This window comes from Ranitomeya imitator, chromosome 6 (assembly GCF_032444005.1).
Source record: "Ranitomeya imitator isolate aRanImi1 chromosome 6, aRanImi1.pri, whole genome shotgun sequence".
In the NCBI taxonomy this organism is placed as follows: domain Eukaryota; kingdom Metazoa; phylum Chordata; class Amphibia; order Anura; family Dendrobatidae; genus Ranitomeya; species Ranitomeya imitator.
The window spans coordinates 219005232-219024031 of NC_091287.1; the positions used below are offsets into that span (position 1 = coordinate 219005232).

Here is an 18800-nt window from a genome sequence, read left to right on the forward strand (position 1 = left end):
TAATAATATAGGGGGGAAATTAGAAATGTTTTTTTCTTTTTTCGAAAGTTGAGTAGCATTGCGTCTTTAAGAACTTGACTGTCTGGCGTCTACCACTGGTACATGCAGATTTGTAGAAATGACCACAATGATAATTTCTTTAATGGGTTCTTTTTCTTGCACAGCTGAGTTTGGTGACTATGATCCTTCGGCACATTTTCCAGGACACTTGTTGAGTAAAATGTTTCTTCCTGGCCAAGACAATGATTTTATAAGTAAAGTGGAATCCCTTCACTGTCAGCACAGGTAATTTAATTGCTCTTAATATAAGTTTTAGTGTAGTAGCTATGCAGTACAGAGATTATACCTTGTATAGTATGTGCAACACATAATCGCTTATTTATTAAAAGGGATTGTCCACTAGTGGACATCTTCTGCTTAATCACTTCAGGACCCCATAGAAAATAAAAACAATCTAGTGATGTTTGCGCTGCTGTTCTCTGTGGGTCATGTGACATTATGACATGTGACTGCTATAGCCTTTACTATTTTGTCCACGCAGAGGTAATATTGCTGAGCTGCAGTTAATTAGCTGTAGCTATTGCAGACCCAGCAATATCATGCGATCCCTGGGAATAGCTGGAATGGCACTGCTTCAAGATGTGTGTGTATAAGTTATTATTTTCTGTGGGGCCCAGTAGTGATTAAGCAGGGGTTGTTCAGTAGTGGACAACCCCCTTTAATGAAGGCCACAACATGATCCGTAGGCTGACTGTTAAAAGTGCAACAAGTGCTCAAAATTTAGTGGGGCAGTAAAGGATTCCATCTGTATGCTGCCCCTTAAAACAAGTATATTAGAAAATGGCTTAGATTACGGCACTAAGTAGATGGGGATTTAAAATGTAATCTAGTTTGACTGCAGACCACCACTTTAACGCATGGTATTTCCATCTTAGCCATTCAGGACTGCGTTGTGAACAATTGTCTTTTAGCAATGCCCAGAGGTTTATGGGATTGCGATATCCGTCCAGTGGGTTGAGCCGCACGCTTTTTCCTTAACTCGCATATAGGTGAATTGGATTTAGGGAAATGGCAAAACACAGCCCATATAATTTCTGTTTCTGGAATCTCATCCACCCCTAAAGATCAGGTATAGACCAGTATTTACATCTCAGTCATGAATTGCTAAGACGGGAATATCCCTGTAATCACTGAAAAATTTACATTTTCTGCAATTTTCTGTGGTCACGTTTGTCACATTTTTTAATGTATGAATTTGCTGCCAGGAGACCCATCTATATATACAAAGTGCTGAGTCTGGGTAGTGCTCTTTGGAAAGGGTAGAAATTTTAAACCTAAACGCTGTCTGTCTTGGCCACAGATTGCATTTCACAAATGCTAAAAAGTGTGCCACATCCCACTTGGCAGAAAATAATGAGGCCATCATCCAGAGGACTGTAGATTGAAAATGGTAAAATAATCCTACCGCTAACCCGATGACTTCTCTTTCCTCTTAGCGGTCTTGGGCAAACAGAAGCTGAATCCTGCTACATTAATATTGCAAGAACACTGGAATTCTATGGAGTTGAAATGCACAGTGGTAGAGTATGTTTGACCCCCTGTAAATATGTTTAAAATATGAGTGATATATATATGAGTGATATATTTTGAGGCCTGTTGAAACGTAGTATATATATATAGCAAAAGAAAAAAATGTCATTGTCTGACCATTTCATCCTTTTACTTTTGCAAACAGAGTATCAATAACGCTACATTCACACGAGCATATATCTATTACATATATCTAATTTCGTACACAACATATTTTTGTCTTAGATTTAATGTTTATTAATTACAATTTTATTGTACTACTCCCATGTATGATCAATTTTTTTTAATGATTTAACATTGATATTTAGCACTTTTTAAGCATTGAGATTTTACATCTCAATTAGCACCTTTAATAATGTGTTATGTTTTATTATATAATTTATTTATTGATTTGTCACTTCGCCTTTTATGCTCATCATTATGAGCCATATATTGTCTGCAAAACTAGGCTCACTTACACCTGTATACACGTATCTCCATTAACATACTACACCGATATAATAGTATGATTTATTTTGTTCCCCACACTGTCATTGTCTGATGTTACACATTCACCAGTTTTCCTTTGTTTTTATTTATTTTCATTATTATTATTATTATTATTATTATTATTTCTTTTATATATTCGGTTTTCTTCAAACTGTTTAGTTTTATTTTTTTTATGCTTTCTTCTTTCCGTCAATTCGGTCTTGTTTCATATAGTCAAATACATCCACATCATCAGGTTCCCTTGCTATGCCAAGGCTTCCGTTTACTTGTAAAGAGTAAAGATAGTACTATACTGATTTTACTGCTTACTCATCAAGTGCGCATGCCCATTTCTGCCTCACTTCTATCTTGGCAAGTGGTCAACTTGGAGCATTTGCACATGACGGCGTTGGTGTGTTTGAATTCTACATCCACAATCCGAGATGCCTATTTCCTGTGAGTGACATCAATGGTGCATGTGCCCTGCTATCGGGAAAGATTTTGCTCCATATATTTATGACCTCAGGTCTCGTGACTAGTACACCCCCAATCGTGTGATTAACACACCTCTCCACTAGCGTTCTGATTGGTTAGTCATTCTGACTTAATCATCTTCACCCCTCCCAACACACGCCTCCTGACAAGGAAAGGGCATAACATGCGTTGGGGCGGCAGGGACATCAGGCAAACAAGTGGTCATTACTTGTAAGTGTAATTATTCTCTCTGATTGTTTTGCCTGTCTTTTGAAAAGGGGAAAAATGTATACCCTAGTATCTGTGTTTTGCCTTCCATTCTCATGCATTTTATTAGATTTGTGCCCTGTTCTCATTAGATATACTAATGGGTATCCTGCTATAGCGATTACCATCACATGAGTGTATAGAAAAATCGTCCCAATATCCTAGAGAAAAAAAACGTTGGTTTTTCATCTGTTTTTCAGTCCGCAAAGCATCTGTATGACATCCGTTTTCTACATCGGCAGTGACTAAAACTCATAATACTAAATACAGTTTCCTAGGTTAATAATGGCAATGTGTCTGTAATAACGTATGCTATACAAATGGTCCAGATTGGATCTGATTCTCTTTGCACACTCGGATATATAAATAGGTGAGTCTAATCTGAAATACAGGAGAGTCTGTTCCACTCAGCATGTCCACATGGACTTTTCCTCTCTGAACCCTGTTCACACAGGTAATATACAGATGATCAGGTTTTTAAATACATCAGATAGGGATTGCATACATCAGTTAGGACTGCTCTGATATGGGTATACCTTGACGTTTGGTGGAGCAGCTTAGTATACATTTTTTGCAAAAAACGTATCAACCAAATACCCTGTTTTTTACATCTTTTTACTAGCACTTGCGGATTACTGTGATTTTTTGAAACTGAGTGTTTTTGGTTCTTCTTACTCACTTGTGTCTTCAGGAGAGACTAGTGTGTAGTGCATTTTGATTTTACATGTGGATGTTCAATCTGTGTTTAAAAAAATAATATAAAAAAAAGTCATCTGACCATCCCTATTGAATACCATTGGACTGAGTGCTGTTTTTTTCCCCACGGATAGCAGTTGGATTGCAAATCCAGTTATGTGAATGTAGGCTAAGTGAGAGGCTGGAGTTGCTTTACCATGTTTAAGGCTATGTGCACACGTTCAGGATTTCTGGCAGAAAATTCCTGAGAAAAACCGGACATTTTCTGCAAGAAATCCGCAAGAAATCTGCATGCGTTTTTGCCACGGTTTTGCCGCGTTTTTTCCCGGACATTTCCCAATGCATTTTGTAGTGGGAAATCCGCAAAAAAAAACCCGCAAAATTAATGAACATGCTGCGGTTTTTACCGCGATGTGTTTTTTTTCGCGGAAAAAAACGCATCATGTGCACAAAACATGCAGAATTCATTCTAAATGATGGGATGCTTATTGTATGCGTTTTTTGCGGTTTTATAGCGTTTTTATCGGGTAAAACTGCGAAAAAAAGCGAAAAAACAGCAATGTGTGCACACAGCCTTAATGTGCCACCCAATTTACATGGGACCCTACACTTGCCAGAGAAATGTCGGTGTCATGATATAACGTGCCTGTGCCCAGTTACATCAATTGATATAATATGACTTTCTATGTTTTTCTTATACACTTATTAACGCTTTGTATAGTATGTTCACTTTTCTCCTCCCCTCCGTAGTTCTCCTTTGTCTTGCTCTTCTGTCAGGATGTTTCACTACCAAAACGTTACTCTTGTTTGCATAGAAGAATTTCTCCTCTCAAAGAGCAAGATCTTAGCATATTTGGATTCGGGAAAATAGGCATAAATAATTTCCAATATCCGTGTATTTTGTACCGAATAAGGAAACCAATGCAAGTCAATGGGAAAGCCAAATATTTTTCTGCTGGACCCATCAAACAGGTCTGGGGGCATGGGATAAAAGCTGAAATGGATGGGAAAGAGCTAAAATTAAATAGGGACAGATGGAGAAGATGTCTGCATGCCTTTCTGTATCACACCGCAATATATGAAAAGCCGGCAATTCATCTACCACGTACAGTAAAATTACAGCAGGAGCTGACAGGATAGAATAGAAAGCTTACATCCAGTATATACACACAGAATACATACACTAGATATATAGATGTATCCACCTGGACCCGTTCAATCATGGTAATCATGCTTTCTCCTCTTTCCCCGCACCCCTTTGCACCTTACCATCTAAGATGAAAGTCATATATACAGTGGGGCAAAAAAGTATTTAGTCAGTCAGCAATAGTGCAAGTTCCACCACTTAAAAAGATGAGGCGTCTGTAATTTACATCATAGGTAGACCTCAACTATGGGAGACAAACTGAGAAAAAAAAATCCAGAAAATCACATTGTCTGTTTTTTTATCATTTTTTTTTTTGCATATTATGGTGGAAAATAAGTATTTGGTCAGAAACAAACAATCAAGATTTCTGGCTCTCACAGACCTGTAACTTCTTCTTTAAGAGTCTCCTCTTTCCTCCACTCATTACCTGTAGTAATGGCACCTGTTTAAACTTGTTATCAGTATAAAAAGACACCTGTGCACACCCTCAAACAGTCTGACTCCAAACTCCACTATGGTGAAGACCAAAGAGCTGTCAAAGGACACCAGAAACAAAATTGTAGCCCTGCACCAGGCTGGGAAGACTGAATCTGCAATAGCCAACCAGCTTGGAGTGAAGAAATCAACAGTGGGAGCAATAATTAGAAAATGGAAGACATACAAGACCACTGATAATCTCCCTCGATCTGGGGCTCCACGCAAAATCCCACCCCGTGGGGTCAGAATGATCACAAGAACGGTGAGCAAAAATCCCAGAACCACGCGGGGGGACCTAGTGAATGAACTGCAGAGAGCTGGGACCAATGTAACAAGGCCTACCATAAGTAACACACTACGCCACCATGGACTCAGATCCTGCAGTGCCAGACGTGTCCCACTGCTTAAGCCAGTACATGTCCGGGCCCGTCTGAAGTTTGCTAGAGAGCATTTGGATGATCCAGAGGAGTTTTGGGAGAATGTCCTATGGTCTGATGAAACCAAACTGGAACTGTTTGGTAGAAACACAACTTGTCGTGTTTGGAGGAAAAAAAATACTGAGTTGCATCCATCAAACACCATACCTACTGTAAAGCATGGTGGTGGAAACATCATGCTTTGGGGCTGTTTCTCTGCAAAGGGGCCAGGACGACTGATCCAGGTACATGAAAGAATGAATGGGGCCATGTATCGTGAGATTTTGAGTGCAAACCTCCTTCCATCAGCAAGGGCATTAAAGATGAAACGTGGCTGGGTCTTTCAACATGAGTGATCCAAAGCACACCGCCAGGGCAACGAAGGAGTAGCTTCGTAAGAAGCATTTCAAGGTCCTGGAGTGGCCTAGCCAGTCTCCGGATCTCAACCCTATAGAAAACCTTTGGAGGGAGTTGAAAGTCCGTGTTGCCAAGCGAAAAGCCAAAAACATCACTGCTCTAGAGGAGATCTGCATGGAGGAATGGGCCAACATACCAACAACAGTGTGTGGCAACCTTGTGAAGACTTACAGAAAACGTTTGACCTCTGTCATTGCCAACAAAGGATATATTACAAAGTATTGAGATGAAATTTTGTTTCTGACCAAATACTTATTTTCCACCATAATATGCAAATAAAATCTTAAAAAAGCAGACAATGTGATTTTCTGGATTTTTTTTTTCTCAGTTTGTCTCACATAGTTGAGGTCTACCTATGATGTAAATTACAGACGCCTCTCATCTTTTTAAGTGGTGGAACTTGCACTATTGCTGACTGACTAAATACTTTTTTGCCCCACTGTATGTATAAAAATATATACACCATGTTCCAAATTATTATGCAAATTGGATTTAAGTGTCATAAAGATTTAATTGTTTTATTTTTCAAATAAACTTGTGGATGGTATTGTGTCTCAGGGCTCAATGGATCACTGAAATTAATCTTAAACACGTTATAATTAGTTTTCCGGGTGATTATAATTAATGGGAAAACTACTTGAAAATGATGTTCCACATTATTAAGCAGGGCACAGGTTTTAAGCAATATGGGAAATAAAAAGGATCTCTCTGCTGCTGAAGAGGGTTAAATAATCCAATGCCTTGGAAAAGGTATGAAAACATTAGATATTTCACGAAAACTTAAGTGTGATCATCATACTGTGAAGAGATTTGTGACTGAAACAGAGCACAAACAGAGTTCATGCAGATAAAGGCATAATGAGGAAGGTTTCTGCCAGACAAATTCATTAGATTAAGAGAGCAGCTGCCAAAATACCATTACAAATTAGCAAACAGTTATTTGAAGCTGCTGGTTCCTCTGGAGTCCCTCGAACCTCAAGGTGTAGGATACTCCAAAGGCTTGCTGTGGTGCATAAACCTACTTTTCGGCCACCCCTAAACCGTGTTCACAAGCAGAAACGGTTGCAGTGAGCCCAGACATACATGATTTTCAAACAGTCTTGTTTACTGATGAGTGTCGAGCAACCCTGGATGGTCCAGATGGATGGAGTAGTGGATGGTTGGTGGATGGACACCATGTCCCAACAAGGCTGCGACGTCAGCAAAGAGGTGGAGGAGTCATGTTTTGGGCTGGAATCATGGGGAATCACCTGGTAGGACCCTTTAAGGTTCCTGAAGATGTGAAAATATAACTACAAAGTGTATATAGAGTTTCTGACTGACATCTTTCTTACATGGTATATAAATCAGAAACGTACCTTCAGGAGCAAAATCATCTTAGTGCATTGTCATGCATGATCTCATGCTGCAAAGAATACCTCTGAGCCATTTGCTGCTATGGGCATAAAAGGAGATAAACTCATGGTGTGGCCACCAACTTCCCCTGACCTCAACCCTATAGAGAACCTTTGGAGTATCATCAAGCAAAAGATCTATGAGGGTGGGAGGCAGTTCACTTCAAAACAGCAGCTCTGGGAGGCTATTCTGACTTCATGCAAATAAATACAAACAGAAGCTCTCCAAAAACTCACAAGTACAATGGAGGCAAGAATTGTGAAAGTGATATCAAAGAAGGGTTCCTATGTTAACATGTAACTTGGCCTGTTAGGATGTTTTGGAGTTAAATAGCTTTTTTGTTCAGTGAATGTGACCTCCTAATGCTGCAAACTCAACAAATGAGCATTGTCAGTTCTTTAAAACATATCAAATGTTAAAAAATTCTACTGGGCCTAATCATTTGGAACAGTGCATTTTGCGTTTTTATTCATTTTGGAGATTATGCTGTTATCATTGGGAGATTTCTTCAATAAAATTCGATGTATACTCTAACGGGTGATGACTTTTATTAGACTGTCATTTGCACCGACCATTTAGGAAAATCCGAGAAAAATGTAATTTGCATAATAATTTGGTGCATGGTGTAAATATATGTACAGTACAGACAAAAAGTTTGGACATACCTTCTCATTTAAAGATTTTTCTGTGTTTTCATGACTGAAAATTGTGCATTCACACTGATGGCATCAAAACTATGAATTAACACGTGGAATTCTATACTTAACAAAAAAGTGTGAAACAATTGAAATTATGTCTTATCTTCTAGGTTCTTCAAAGTAGCCACCTTTTGCTTTGATGACTGCATTGCACACTCTTGGCATTCTCTTGATGAGCTTCAAGAGGTAGTCACCGGGAATGGTCTTCCAACAATTGTGAAGGAGTTCCCAGAAATGCTTAGCACTTGTTTGCCCTTTTGCCTTTACTCTGCAGTCCAGCTCACCCCAAAACATCTCGATTGGGTTCAGGTCTGGTGACTGTGGAGGCCAGGTCATCTGGCGTAGCACCCCATCACTCTCCTTCGTGGTCAAATAGGCCTTACACAGCCTGGAGGTGTGTTTGGGGTCATTGTCTTGTTGAAAAATAAATGATGGTCCAACTAAACGCAAACCAGATGGAATAACATGCCGCTGCAAGATGCTGTGGTAGCCATGCTGGTTCAGTATGCCTTCAATTTTGAATAAATCCTCAACAATGTCACCAGCAAAGCTTCCCCACACTATCACACCACCTCCTCCATGCTTCACAGTGGGAACCAGGCATGTAGAGTCCATCCGTTCACCTCTTCTGCGTCGCACAAAGACACGGTGGTTGGAACCAAAGATCTCAAATTTGGACTCAACAGGCCAAAGCACAGATTTCCACTGGTCTAATGTCCATTCCTTGTGTTCTTTAGCCCAAACAAGTCTCTTCTGCTTGTTGCCTGTCCTTAGCAGTGGTTTCCTAGCAGCTATTTTACCATGAAGGCCTGCTGCACAAAGTCTCCTCTTAACAGTTGTTGTAGAGATGTGTCTGCTGCTAGAACTCTGTGTGGCATTGACCTGGTCTCTAATCTGAGCTGCTGTTAACCTGCGATTTCTGAGGCTGGTGACTTGGATAAACTTATCCTCAGAAGCAAAGGTGACTCTTGGTCTTCCTTTCCTGGGGCGGTCCTCATGTGAGTCCAGTTTCTTTATAGTTCTTGATGGTTTTTGCCACTGCACTTGGGGACACTTTCTATGTTTTCCCAATTTTTCGGACTGACTGACCTTCATTTCTTAAAGTAATGATGGCCACTCGTTTTTCTTTACTTAGCTGTTTTTTTCTTGCCATAACACAAATTCTAACAGTCTATTCAGTAGGACTAACAGCTGTGTATCCACCAGACTTCTGCACAACACAACTGATAGTCCCAACCCCATTTATATGGCAAGAAATCCCACTTATTAAACCTGACAGGGCACACCTGTGAATTGAAAACCATTCCCGGTGACTACCTCTTGAAGCTCATCAAGAGAATGCCAAGAGTGTGCAAAGCAGTCATCAAAGCAAAAGGTGGCTACTTTGAAGAACCTAGAATATAAGACATAATTTCAGTTGTTTCACACTTTTTTGTTAAGTATATAATTCCACCTGTGTTAATTCATAGTTTTGATGCCTTCAGTGTGAATGTACAATTTTCATAGTCATGAAAATACAGAAAAATCTTTAAATGAGAAGGTGTGTCCAAACTTTCGGTCTGTACTGTATATATATTACATAGAATAAAAGCCGGCAGTTCAGCAGCCGCGTAATGTAAAATTATTGAGTGACTGGATAGAATAGATATATACGCATAGAATAGATAGATATATAGATGTCGGTGACACACACACATGTATATATTACATCTATCGATCTAAGAAAAACCGGCAATTCAGCAGCCACATACTGTAAAATGACAGCAGGAGCTGAAAGCATAGAATAGATGGATTACATACAGGACATACTGTGGTATGGCGAGTGGCCATGTGGTTAACGGACTGTATGTATCACAGAGGAGGGTGGCCTTGTGATTGAAGCATGGGCTTCTTTTGTTCAGGAGATCTACTACTGAGTGTTACTACACATTGGGAAGGCTCCCAGGTGACTTAAAGAGATGAGTGGATCCACTCACCTACATACCCCACCCAAGGGGGTGTGTCTGAACACCCAAGATGGATTCTGTGTGTTTGTGGACGGGCAGTGATGGCTAGGCTGAGCTAGAGAGAGGAGGCCTGTGGTATACCTCCAGAGAGGACACCTCTGTGGATAAGAGGTATCCAGGAACCTGTGCGGTCGTCACGGACAGTTAACAGGCACTAGTACGTGTTAGGCACACCAAGGCTCAGCAAAGACCGTGGGTACTGTAGAGCCGAACGGTTGCCAGACGGTGCACAGGGTCCTGCATATTATCAAGTACATGAGACTCTGTTTATGGTGTGTTTTAATAAACCAAATGGACTGTTTAACCCTGAGTGTCCCAGCGTATGCCTCAACAACCAGTCAAGTGAGTACCCCCTGTCCACAGTGAGTCGAGAATAATTACAGTTGGTGCTAGACTGCAGGCATCGGGCCAGGAGGTAACTGGGAGGAGTACAGCAGGTGCTTGCGGTGGATCAGTGGGTCCACGAACTCCGGGTGGCTTGCTGTGGATCAACAGGTCCACGAACTCTGGGCGGTTTGCTGTGGATTGGCTGGTCCATGAAATCTGCAAGTCCACGAAATCTGCGGAGCAGTGCAGAGCCTTGCGGAGCCATGCAAAGGTTTGGAGAGCAATGCGGAACGTCGCTGTGCTGAGCCAGACAGAGCCTTGCGGAGCGGTGCAGAGCCACGCTGTCTGGAACTGTTGGGGCAGTTAGACTGCCGTGCACAGATGGTGAGGAGCCTGTGGGGGGGAGCTCTGGTAGCTTTGTTGCTGGGGGCAACGATAGACCTGTAACAGCACGCAGAAGCAAGCATCTGGCTGTAACTCTGTGGAGTTACGAAGATTAAAACTTCTGGCTATAACTCGGCGGGGTTACTAAGCATGTCAACACCCTCATTCCAGATATTGCTGTGGCTCGGAGGAACATGCCAAGACCAAGAGCGACCACAGCAGGAGCTGTGCAAAATGTCCGCTGTGGATCGTGCCAGGAGGTCGTGGAGGCGAGCAGCCATGTAGGAAGTGGCTTGCAGTGACGCTCTCGAGGAGTTCTAACACTCTGTAATCCGTTGGCATCCGCGAGTGTCCCAAAAGGGTGCCGTGTCTCAAAATGGGGTGACTGCCCAAAAGAGGTCGGAGTCCCGAAAAGGGGTGGTGACCCAAACAGGAATGGTGGTCCAAAAAGGGGCGGCAGCTAAGATGCCGAAGGACTGTTGCTGGGAACAATGTTCAAACAGAGCATGTTCGGTATCCTGTACCGAGTATACAACTGAGGTCAAGAGGTGTTCGATGGAAGTCAATGGAGAGAGAGTGACTGGACTTCTAGATTCAGGGAGCTCGGTGACCCTGGTGAGCGCCACACTCCTGGTCCATCTGATTCCCAGATAAAAGGCCACTGCATCCATGGGGTCACTAGGGACTACCTGGTGTCCAGGGATATCATTGAGATGCCCACGATTATTAAAAGCCATGACGTCCCTGTGGTCCTGGACTTGCCATACCCTATCATAATAGGCCCAGACTTTAAACTGTTTTGGGACTTGTGGGAGGAGGAGGTAGCGGCCCCTGAGGTCGATAGTCCAGAGCGAGCATCTGGAGCAAACATCGCACTCTTGTGCCAGGAAGTAATAGAAGTGCTTCCAAGCTCACAAAGAAAAAGCTACTAAGCACTGCGCTTGGCTGGTTCTCTTGTATTGAGCACTAAACAAAATGAAAAAAGCAGAAATATTTGGAGGACAGGGCAAAACTTTAATAACCAATAAAATACAAAATTACCTATCTCAGAAGATGTGAATAACTCACACAGTCCACACCATCTCTATCACTTACCTCAGTGCTAACATCTCACACAGTCCATTCAGGTCTCACAGCATTGATTCCCATCATGGCTGAAGTCAATCTAAATCCAAACAGTCCTTTAGATACTTATTCCCTGTCTGCACAGAGTCTACATTTCCATGAGCGCTCTCTGCTTCCCTCTTGTTATATATAGCACCTCAGTTCACCGCCCGAACCATCAGAATAGAATAGATATCTACATAGTATAGCTAGAAAGAAAGATGTCAGTGAGATACACTACCGCTCAAAATTTTGGGGTCACCCAGACAATTTTGTGTTTTCCATGAAAACTCATACTTTTAATAATCAAATGAGTTTCCAAATGAATTTAAAATCTAGTCCAGACATTGAAAAGGTTCGAAAAAAAGATTTTTATTTGAAATAATAATTTTCTTCAAACTTTGCTTTCGTCAAAGAATGTTCCCTTTGCAGCAATTACAGCATTACAGACCTTTGGCATTTTCGCAGTTAACTTGCTGAGGTAATCTGGAGAAATTTCACCCCATGCTTCCAGAAGCCCCTCCCACAAGTTGGTTTGTCTTGATGGGCACTTTTTGCGTACCATACAGTCAAGCTGCTCCCACAACTGCTTAATGGTGTTGAGATTTGGTGACTGCGATGGCCACTCCTTTACATATAGAATACCAGCAGCCTGCTTCATTCCTTAGTAGTTCTTGCATAATTTGGAGGTGTGCTTTGGGTCATTGTCCTGTTGTAGGATGAAATTGGCTCCAATCAAGCACTGTCCACAGGGTATGGCATGGCGTTGCAAAATGGAGTGATAGCCTTCTGTTGTGAATTCTGTGGCTGAGTTCACTTCTGTGGTCACAAGTGGTATTGCAGTCTCTGGGCTTCCTCCCTCAGGTGTTTTGGTGAGCTCGTTGGCTGCCTTGCTATTTAGCTCCACCTGAGTCTGTCTTCCTTGCTCCTTGTCAATGTTCCAGTGTTGGATCTGAGCTACTGCATCTTTCCTTGGGCCTGCTGCTCTGCTAGATAAGTGCTTCTAGTTTGTTTTCTGTTTTTTCTGTCCAGCTTGTTATTATCTTTTGCTGGAAGCTCTGAGAAGCAAAGGGGTGCACCGCCGTGCTGTTAGTTCGGCACGGTGGGTCTTTTTGCCCCTTTGCGTGGTTTTCGTTTTAGGGTTTTTTGTAGACTGCATAGTTCTCTTTGCTATCCTCGCTCTGTCTAGAATATCGGGCCTCACTTTGCTGAATCTATTTCATTCCTACGTTTGTCTTTTCATCTTGCTAACAGTCATTATATGTGGGGGCTGCCTATTCCTTTGGGGTATTTCTCTGAGGTAAGTCAGGCTTGTATTTCTATCTTCAGGCTAGTCAGCTCCTCAGGCAGTGCCGAGTTGCATAGGTAGTTGATAGGCGCAATCCACTGCTGCTTCCAGTTGTGTGAGGATAGATCAGGTACTGCAGTCTACAGAGATTCCACGTCTCAGAGCTCGTCCTATTGTTTTGGGTTATTGCCAGATCTCTGTATGTGCGCTGATTACTGCACGCTGTGTTGCCTGATTGCCAGCCATAACAGTACAAGGAGCCATTCAATGATTTCCAATAGAGGGAAAAAAGAAATCCTGACATCATTTTTTTTTCTTAGCTCTGTCTTCAGTCTTTTTTTTCCCCTAGACATTAGAGTGCTTCAGGACACAGCTGTGGACATGGATATTCAGGCTCTGTGCTCCTCAATGGATAATCTCGTTGTAAATGTACAAAAGATTCAAGATACTATTGATCAGAAATCGATGCTAGAACCAAGAATTCCGATTCCTGATTTGTTTTTTGGTGACAGAACTAAGTTCCTGAGCTTCAGAAATAATTGTAAGCTATTTTTGGCCTTGAAACCTCATTCTTCTGGTAATCCTATTCAACAGGTTTTGATTATTATTTCTTTTTTGCGCGGCGACCCACAGGACTGGGCGTTTTCTCTTGCACCAGGAGATTCTGCATTGAGTAATGTTGATGCATTTTTCCAGGCGCTGGGATTGCTTTACGATGAGCCTAATTCAGTGGATCAAGCTGAGAAAAATCTGCTGGCTTTATGCCAGGGTCAGGATGATGTAGAAGTATATTGTCAGAAATTTAGAAAATGGTCAGTACTCACTCTGTGGAATGAATCTGCACTAGCGGCTTTGTTCAGAAAGGGTCTCTCTGAAGCTCTTAAGGATGTAATGGTGGGATTTCCTATGCCTGCTGGTTTGAATGAGTCTATGTCCTTGGCCATTCAGATCGGTCGTCGCTTGCGCGAGCGTAAATCTGTGCACCATCTGGCGGTATTGTCTGAGAGTAAGCCTGAGCCTATGCAGTGCGACAGGACTATGACTAAAGTAGAACGGCACGAACACAGACGTCTGAACAGACTGTGTTTCTATTGTGGTGATTCTACTCATGCTATTTCTAATTGTCCTAAACGCACTAGGCGGTTCGATAGCTCTGCCGTTATTGGTACTGTACAGTCCAAATTCCTTTTGTCTATTACCTTAATGTGCTCTTTGTCATCATATTCTGTCATGGCGTTTGTGGATTCAGGCGCTGCCCTGAATCTGATGGATTTGGATTATGCTAAACGTTGTGGATTTTTCTTGGAGCCTTTGCGGTGTCCTATTCCGTTGAGAGGAATTGATGCTACACCTCTGGCCAAGAATAAGCCTCAGTACTGGGCCCAGCTGACCATGTGCATGGCTCCTGCACATCAGGAAGTTATTCGCTTTTTGGTACTGCATAATTTGCATGATGTGGTCGTGTTGGGGTTGCCATGGCTACAAACCCATAATCCAGTATTGGATTGGAACTCTATGTCGGTAACCAGCTGGGGTTGTCAGGGAGTACATGGTGATGTTCCATTTTTGTCTATTTCGTCATCCATTCCTTCTGACATCCCAGAGTTCTTGTCGGACTTTCAGGATGTATTTGAAGAGTCCAAGTCTGATGCCCTTCCTCCGCATAGGAATTGTGATTGTGCTATCGATTTGATTCCTGGTAGTAAATTCCCTAAGGGTCGTTTATTTAATTTGTCCGTACCTGAACACACCGCTATGCGCAGTTATGTGAAGGAGTCCCTGGAGAAGGGACATATTCGCCCATCGTCGTCACCATTGGGAGCAGGGTTCTTTTTTGTAGCCAAGAAGGATGGTTCGCTAAGACCGTGTATTGATTACCGCCTTCTTAATAAGATCACTGTTAAGTTTCAGTATCCCTTGCCATTGATTTCTGACTTGTTTGCTCGGATTAAGGGGGCTAGTTGGTTTACTAAGATTGATCTTCGTGGTGCGTATAATCTGGTGAGAATCAGGCAGGGAGATGAATGGAAAACGGCATTTAATACGCCCGAGGGTCATTTTGAGTATCTGGTGATGCCGTTCGGACTTGCCAATGCTCCATCTGTTTTTCAGTCTTTTATGCATGACATTTTCCGTGAGTATCTGGATAAATTCTTGATTGTTTACTTGGATGACATTTTGATCTTCTCAGATGATTGGGAGTCTCATGTGAAGCAAGTCAGAATGGTTTTCCAGGTACTGCGTGCTAATTCCTTGTTCGTGAAGGGATCAAAGTGTCTCTTCGGTGTGCAGAAAGTTTCATTTTTGGGGTTCATATTTTCCCCTTCTACTATCGAGATGGATCCGGTTAAGGTTCAGGCCATCCAGGATTGGACTCAGCCGACATCTCTAAAAAGTTTGCAGAAATTCCTGGGCTTTGCTAATTTTTATCGTCGCTTCATCTGTAATTTTTCTAGCATTGCCAGACCATTGACCGATTTGACCAAGAAGGGTGCTGATTTGGTTAATTGGTCTTCTGCTGCCGTGGAAGCTTTTCAGGAGTTGAAGCGTCGTTTTTGCTGTGCCCCTGTGTTGTGTCAACCTGATGTTTCTCTTCCGTTCCAGGTCGAGGTTGATGCTTCTGAGATTGGTGCAGGGGCGGTTTTGTCACAGAGAGGTTCTGGTTGCTCAGTGTTCAAACCATGTGCTTTCTTTTCCAGGAAATTTTCTGCTGCTGAGCGTAATTATGATGTGGGCAACCGAGAGTTGCTGGCCATGAAGTGGGCATTCGAGGAGTGGCGTCATTGGCTTGAGGGTGCTAAGCATCGCGTGGTGGTTTTGACTGATCATAAGAACCTTACTTATCTTGAGTCTGCCAAGCGCTTGAATCCTAGACAGGCCCGTTGGTCGTTATTTTTTGCTCGTTTTGATTTTGTGATTTCATACCTTCCGGGCTCTAAAAATGTGAAGGCGGATGCTCTGTCTAGGAGTTTTGTGCCCGACTCTCCGGGGTTATCTGAGCCGGCGAGTATCCTCAAGGAAGGAGTCATTGTGTCTGCCATCTCCCCTGATTTGCGGAGAGTGTTGCAGAAATTTCAGGCTAATAAACCTGATCGTTGTCCGGCCGAGAAACTGTTCGTCCCTGATAGGTGGACTAGTAAAGTTATCTCTGAACTTCATTGTTCGGTGCTGGCCGGTCATCCAGGAATCTTTGGTACCAGGGAGTTGGTTGCTAGATCCTTCTGGTGGCCATCTCTGTCACGGGATGTGCGTGCTTTTGTGCAGTCCTGTGGAATTTGTGCTAGGGCTAAGCCCTGCTGTTCACGTGCCAGTGGGTTGCTTTTGCCCTTGCCGGTCCCGAAGAGGCCTTGGACACATATTTCGATGGATTTCATTTCTGACCTTCCCGTTTCTCAAAAAATGTCTGTCATTTGGGTGGTCTGTGATCGCTTTTCTAAAATGGTCCATCTGGTGCCCTTGGTTAAATTGCCTTCCTCCTCTGATTTGGTGCCTTTGTTCTTCCAGCATGTGGTTCGTTTACATGGCATTCCTGAGAATATTGTTTCTGACAGAGGTTCCCAGTTTGTCTCGAGGTTCTGGCGAGCCTTTTGTGGTAGGATGGGCATTGACCTATCTTTTTCCTCGGCCTTCCATCCTCAGACTAATGGCCAGACCGAACGAACCAATCAGACCTTGGAAACATATCTGAGATGTTTTGTTTCCGCTGACCAGGATGATTGGGTGTCATTTTTGCCGTTGGCTGAGTTCGCCCTTAATAATCGGGCCAGCTCGGCTACCTTGGTCTCTCCATTTTTCTGCAATTCTGGGTTCCATCCTCGTTTCTCTTCAGGACAGGTTGAGTCTTCGGACTGTCCTGGTGTGGATTATGTGGTGGACAGGTTGCAGCAGATCTGGACTCAGGTAGTGGACAATTTGACCTTGTCCCAGGAGAAGGCTCAGCTTTTCGTTAATCGCAGACGCCGTGTGGGACCCCGACTTCGTGTTGGGGATCTGGTTTGGTTATCTTCTCGTCATATACCTATGAAGGTTTCCTCTCCTAAATTTAAACCTCGTTTTATTGGTCCGTATAGGATTTCTGAGATTCTCAATCCGGTGTCTTTTCGTCTGACCCTCCCAGACTCCTTTTCCATACATAATGTATTCCATAGGTCGTTGTTGAGGAGATACGTGGCACCTATGGTTCCATCTGTGGAGCCTCCTGCCCCTGTTTTGGTGGAGGGGGAATTGGAGTATATTGTGGAGAAGATTTTGGATTCTCGTGTCTCTAGACGGAAACTCCAGTATCTGGTCAAATGGAAGGGTTATGCTCAGGAAGATAATTCCTGGGTTTTTGCCTCTGATGTCCATGCCCCAGATCTTGTTCGTGCCTTTCATGTGGCTCATCCTGGTCGGCCTGGGGGTTCTGGTGAGGGTTCGGTGACCCCTCCTCAAGGGGGGGGTACTGTTGTGAATTCTGTGGCTGAGTTCACTTCTGTGGTCACAAGTGGTATTGCAGTCTCTGGGCTTCCTCCCTCAGGTGTTTTGGTGAGCTCGTTGGCTGCCTTGCTATTTAGCTCCACCTGAGTCTGTCTTCCTTGCTCCTTGTCAATGTTCCAGTGTTGGATCTGAGCTACTGCATCTTTCCTTGGGCCTGCTGCTCTGCTAGATAAGTGCTTCTAGTTTGTTTTCTGTTTTTTCTGTCCAGCTTGTTATTATCTTTTGCTGGAAGCTCTGAGAAGCAAAGGGGTGCACCGCCGTGCTGTTAGTTCGGCACGGTGGGTCTTTTTGCCCCTTTGCGTGGTTTTCGTTTTAGGGTTTTTTTGTAGACTGCATAGTTCTCTTTGCTATCCTCGCTCTGTCTAGAATATCGGGCCTCACTTTGCTGAATCTATTTCATTCCTACGTTTGTCTTTTCATCTTGCTAACAGTCATTATATGTGGGGGCTGCCTATTCCTTTGGGGTATTTCTCTGAGGTAAGTCAGGCTTGTATTTCTATCTTCAGGCTAGTCAGCTCCTCAGGCAGTGCCGAGTTGCATAGGTAGTTGATAGGCGCAATCCACTGCTGCTTCCAGTTGTGTGAGGATAGATCAGGTACTGCAGTCTACAGAGATTCCACGTCTCAGAGCTCGTCCTATTGTTTTGGGTTATTGCCAGATCTCTGTATGTGCGCTGATTACTGCACGCTGTGTTGCCTGATTGCCAGCCATAACAGCCTTCCTTATTCAAAATCCCTTTTACCTTGTACAAATATCCCACTTTGCCTCCACCATGCTTGACAGTTAGCGTCAGACACTCTTCCAGCATCCTGCGTCTCACCAATGTTCTTCTCTGTGATCCAAGCATCTCAAACTTGGATTTGTCTGACCATAACACTTTTTTCCAATCTTTCTCTGTCCAATGTCTGTGTTCTTTTGCCCATATCTAAGTCATATTTATCCTAAGTCCTATTGCACGACTCGTTAAAGAGTTGATTGTGACTTGTAGGATCGCTACTTCCAACAGGTGGCGCAATAGAGTTTGTCTTTTTCTCAGAAGAGGCAATTTGCATATTATATTTCCCAGAGGAGCATTGCACGGCGATTAAGCCTCCTTACCTTGACAAGCCAGAGATGGTATGTCACTCTCCATAAGGAGAAACGATACCTCTTAGATCCCTGTCCAGAGCC

At 43.0% G+C, this 18800-nt stretch overlaps 1 protein-coding gene across 1 annotated transcript in view; it reads left to right on the forward strand.

Moving 5' to 3' along the window:
* Window positions 1-18800, forward strand: part of PTPN3 (protein tyrosine phosphatase non-receptor type 3) — a 486371-nt gene that overhangs the window by 253866 nt on the left and 213705 nt on the right. Inside the window, exons 8-9 of the mRNA XM_069730487.1 lie at window positions 165-285; window positions 1497-1584. Of these exons, the coding sequence (XP_069586588.1) occupies window positions 165-285; window positions 1497-1584 (209 nt within the window). The remainder of the gene's footprint in view (window positions 1-164; window positions 286-1496; window positions 1585-18800) is intronic.